This window comes from Coregonus clupeaformis, unplaced genomic scaffold, assembly GCF_020615455.1.
Source record: "Coregonus clupeaformis isolate EN_2021a unplaced genomic scaffold, ASM2061545v1 scaf2923, whole genome shotgun sequence".
In the NCBI taxonomy this organism is placed as follows: domain Eukaryota; kingdom Metazoa; phylum Chordata; class Actinopteri; order Salmoniformes; family Salmonidae; genus Coregonus; species Coregonus clupeaformis.
Genome location: NW_025536377.1, coordinates 6215 through 11381, shown reverse-complemented (window position 1 = coordinate 11381; position 5167 = coordinate 6215). Strand labels below are relative to the sequence as shown.

Here is a 5167-nt window from a genome sequence, read left to right as displayed (position 1 = left end):
TATTGTCACAGCAAAATAATCCTGCAGCAACAGGAGTTGAATGTTTATTCTATAATGTTGCTTGATTGTTGGTTAGGCTACTAGCTGGCCAAAAGTAGGCTACATGAAAAATGCAATACTGTTAGTGTGGGTTTTCAGTGAATATATGTAAATCACAAAGCGGTTCAGGAAAATTCTCAGTAACTAATGATTGAGCAAATTAAGATCCTACATCTGTAAGTTCATTTTTGTCAGGCCTGTGTAAAATTATTTTTTCATAAAAAAACTATTAATGGAAAATAAGTTCAGTTGGTTAATGTAATAATAATAATATGCCATTTAGCAGACGCTTTTATCCAAAGCGACTTACAGTCATGCGTGCATACATTTTTGTGTATGGGTGGTCCCGGGGATCGAACCCACTACCTTGGCGTTACAAGCGCCGTGCTCTACCAGCTGAGCTACAGAGGACCACATGTACAATGTACTCTGCCATGGACCAATTTGCATAGATTCATTTAGCTTTCTGTCTGTTAATGTGTCTGACCACTGCTGTTTCCTTCTTACCACACAAGTTCCAATAGCCATGACCTATTCCCATCTAAATGCAAATAGGAGGGTCCTACACAATGTGAAAACCATAGCTGTTTCCCATTTATCTGTACACAATTGTAACCACAAGGCTTTTGTTTTCATGTTGCGAGGAAGTGTTTTCTTCTGACTCTGTGAATTTAAAGAGGCTTGAAATTGCACTGGCTGTTCTGGAAACAGTGGGTATTAATATGTGTGTCATCAGAGTAATGGCAGTCATAATGTATTCTGTTGTTACTGTGAGTTCCATTAGGTCAGTGACCTCTGTCGATAGTACAATACAGTAGATTCAAACTCTCAGGGGAAGAGGAAGGGAAAAAGAGCTAATAATGCTCCCCTATTGATTTGAATCATTAATGTGTAGTTAACAACTTTACCTACCAATACAGTTATGCAAACTACGGCAGTGGAAGAGCAAATGGCAAATTGACTGGAAGCTTTATTTAATGACAAAGGACAAAGGGATACTATAGCATGTCTTGTCATCAATGCACTGCATTGGATAAAGATGTTTTTTATTTGTCTTGTTTCATGCTTATTCCAAATATGTGGCGTGTAAGACCTTGTGGGTGAGGTTGCAATTTGGACAACTTCTTGCAAAAAGCTCAGAGTAGCATTTAGTCTAGTTAATATAGGTGACAGGATAACTACGTTTTGTAACTTAACCTGGAGGTCCATAGTATTATATCTATGGGGTATATGCTAATTTGATGTTGAAATGTTTAGGTTTATACATTTATTAGACTATCAAGCCAGTTGTATAATTCCATATAGAAAGTATATGTGGGTTATGGTTCTCTGTCATTCTTTAGAAACAGTTAGTCAAATGTTTACACCTCAGCCATGAAAAAACATAATACCAATATTACCAATTCACTCTCTAATTCGTGAATGTTGTATAAATGAAAATGTGAAAAAAATTCCCTGACTCCATATTTACTAAACTGATTATTGGTTTATACAATACACATGGGATGTGCTTTAATAATTCATTTGTAAACAAAAACATTTGCACAGGAACAGTTGTATACTGTTTGCTTTGAAGCTTTTTAAATTAGTCCTCCATTGTTTGTGCAACAAAGACACAAAGGAATTTTCATTCATACCACATTGACACATAAAAATACAAGCTTAATAAATTGAATATTTGCAACAAAAGTAAAACAGTGCTTTTACAGCAGATAGATCATGGGACGCAACAACTTAACAGCATGTTAGTCTCAGAACCTACTGCCAAAACTGAGCTCTAGCCTCATGTGTGTGAGAAAAGCTTCTTGTGGACAATTTCATTGACTGACTGGAAAGTAAAACCAGAGCTCTGTAATGGGGTGGATGTATTTGAGCCAGACAGATGGTTGCTTAGAGACCTGTCTGTAAGATTCCGGTGGTCTGACATCAGTACAACACAGTGTTGTAGCTCTAACAGTGCCACCATAGCATCCCATGTCAGAGTCAGGGCCATCAAATGTCATTTTTTCATTGCTCTGACATAGCTACAAAAATAAAAAATCACAGGGCTATAAAACTACCATTCCAGCTTGACAAGGACTATGAAACTCCATATTGCACCATTAAGTTTTTTTTTTTTTTTTACTCTGGCCTTAACTTGAACTTCAAAATAAATTAAATTGTATTTGCTATCCTCTCAATATCTTAGCTGATACAGGGGCTTGAAACTAGTGTAATAATTGCTCTTAATATTTCAAGTGCATCAATTTCTACTGTGTCTACATTGCATGTGAACATACAGTATAGTATAGCTAATCATATAATGATATAAGCATATAATTTACTAAGAAAAATTGCAATGTTAGCCTCTGTTGTAATGACAAATTCTAAGCAAAAGTGAGTCTTAAATATGGACTCACTGCACAAGTTGTAACAATATTATGCAATGGATACCAAAGCTCTTAACATTTAAGGTAGTGCACCAGTGACAACGTTTGAAATTGCCAATGACCAGCAAATTTCTATTACAACATCTCTACAGTAAATGTCTACATACCCATTTCCATGACTCAGGTTTTTACAATAATCTTTGGACTTTCTTGTTAACTGGAGAGATAGTTGAAAAGTAAAAGCTACTACAAAACATGTACTTTGATGTGTCTGTTACTCTATAAGTATAAGAGGACACAGTGGGAGTCCACAAGGAAGTCTGTATGAATCGGAAAAAGTGGAAGATTTTTTAAATTATCCTGTGATATATCTTTTCTATTCTAGTTTATTATGTTTTTTGCTTAAAACAATCACTTAATTTGCTTCTTTTCAAAGAGCGTGTTGTTAATATAAGATTATCATCCTTGTCAAATTTGTGCCCTACAGATTCTGAGGTATATCTCCGACACTGATTCTGTCCTTTGCTTCTGTACTGCTGGTAAATCATCCATGATAAAAAATGACATACAAAGCTGGTTACGGATCAACACGTTAGACACAAGACATAAAAAAAGCGTGATTGTACAGTTAAGAACATGAGTATGGGCTTCCACACAATAAGGCATTGCTTTAATGAAAACATCTGGACAAAAAATTCACAGTTTTAATCCTTGCTTAGCTAGTGATTATAATGATGTCCTCTTTGTCGATTGTTTCAGGTACGTCAACACACCTGCAACAATGTAACCATTGTAAACACATACCAACAACTATTATTCTTCAACTCTGACGAATGGAGTCAAATATACAACAATACTTTATATCAAAATGAAAGCAGCTTTTCCAAACTCAAAACAAATGGAGGTCATCCACTTGGTTTATATAGCGAGGGAATGAGTGCAGAAAATTAAGCTATTGAAAGAAGCATTAGTTTACATGTTCACCTGTGGAGTAGTGTGTCTACAGTCTAAAGCTGCCAATTAACAGTGGCATGAGGTTGATTCAACCCTAGCCATACACAATCATCCTACAAGCACAGTTACAAAAATATACACACATACGCACACACATTATTGTACACATTTGTTAGTATCAAATATTTGTTCAGGGGTTGGACTAATCTGAAATTGTGATCTTTAATTGTGAAAGACTCTTGGGTAGAAACTCAACAATTCCACTTGGCCAGCTCTTCTCATTTAGTGTATAATGCTGCTAATATAGCCTATTTACAATCATTTATGCAACGGAAATTGACACTATATCCACTAATAAGCTGATATGTGCTGGCCGTTACAAAAAAATACGAATAAATCAACAGAGAAAACCCCCCATTAATTGTGCTTTTTAACCCACAAATCCACTTCATCATTGAAATGGGAACAATTTCGAGAGGCACCTCTTGAAGTTCTAACACCAGTTAAGTTCAATAAGAATCTCTAAAGCTATAACAAGGACTGAAAATACAAATAGTAAATATATGTATATATTTATAAAGTTGATCCAGTACCTTTCCAATTCCCCTTTTTAAAAAATATTGTCTTCTTACGGATAACCTCTGACAAAAAGCATTCCTTATGTGTCAACGTGCAAAGCCCTTATGTTGCCCTATAGAGAAAAGTACAGATGTCTTTGTGGTTGTTGATTCTAGTTGTGATAATCCAAATCTGAATGAAACGGAGAGCTTGAGCTGAAAGCAAGAAGAGTTAGTTGTTGGCTACTTTGAAAAGAAGACCTATGGTGAGGTTGCACACCTCTGGAAGTTTCTGCTGTTTTCAGCTGTTGACAGTCTGTTGACACAGGAATCCTTGGCCAGCCACCCTCTCGTTAAACAGTTACCTCATTCTTACTGGCCGTGCGGTACTGGTTGTTGTGCTGGTGGCCTGGGATGTACTGCAGATGGTCCACCGTGTGTGTCCGTCGCGAGGCAAACTGCTGCCTCTTGTTGGTGGTCGGGTGGTTGACGGTGAGCGTGTTGTATGAGTCGTTGATGGTAGTGGGATGGGAGTGCATCTTTTGCATCTTAGCGTAGCGCTTCGCTTGGTCCATGACAGGTGTGGTGGGCACAAAGTTGATGTCTACATGGGACATGGCCCGCGACATGGCCTTCTCCCGGAAGTTGGAGCGCCGCAGCGACAGCATCTTGTCCGGCGAGAGCAGGGGGTCCTGGGACTGGAGGCGGTCTGCGGAAAGCAGCTGCTCCTCTGAGAGGATGCGGCTGCCGTAGGAAGACACGCCCATGTTGTAGGCTGAGAGGCCGTAGCCGTGGCGTGGGGTCCTCTCTGGGGACAGCACATGGTCCTGGGACATGGCCCTCTGGACGCGGTGAGGCCGCTGACGCTGCTGCTGGTGGGGCTCTGCGTTCAGCTTCACCATGTGGGGCGGCTGCAGAGTCTGCCGACCTGCCAAGTCTTGGTGTCGCTTCCGCATGTAGTACTCATCTACATCCTTATCACCTGAATGGGAAAGGAGGGAGGGGGAGGAGAGAGGGGGAGGGGGAGGAGAAACATTACTCCTCCTGAGTGGATCAGCTCAGCAGTTCTACTGTGACAACTCCTACAATTCCCCTTTGATTGCATTTTCTGTCGTTATGTTTTCACGGGAGAAGGCAGGGGCTCTCTTGCGTCACAATAATTCCACTCCTGTTCTGGTGTGGAAAGGACTATACAGTGAGGGAAAAAAGTATTTGATCCCCTGCTGATTTTGTACGTTTTCCCACTGA

The 5167-nt window shown here is 39.4% G+C and overlaps 1 protein-coding gene across 1 annotated transcript; it reads right to left on the bottom strand.

The window, feature by feature from the left end:
* Nucleotides 1-1035: 1035 nt before the first annotated feature.
* Nucleotides 1036-4963, bottom strand: LOC123489268 (protein shisa-6; the record flags this gene model as incomplete). The annotated part of the gene is made up of 1 exon (XM_045219947.1): nucleotides 1036-4963. A coding segment is annotated over one exon (691 nt), but the record flags the coding sequence as incomplete, so codon positions are not given.
* Between the last annotated feature and the right edge of the window lie 204 nt (nucleotides 4964-5167).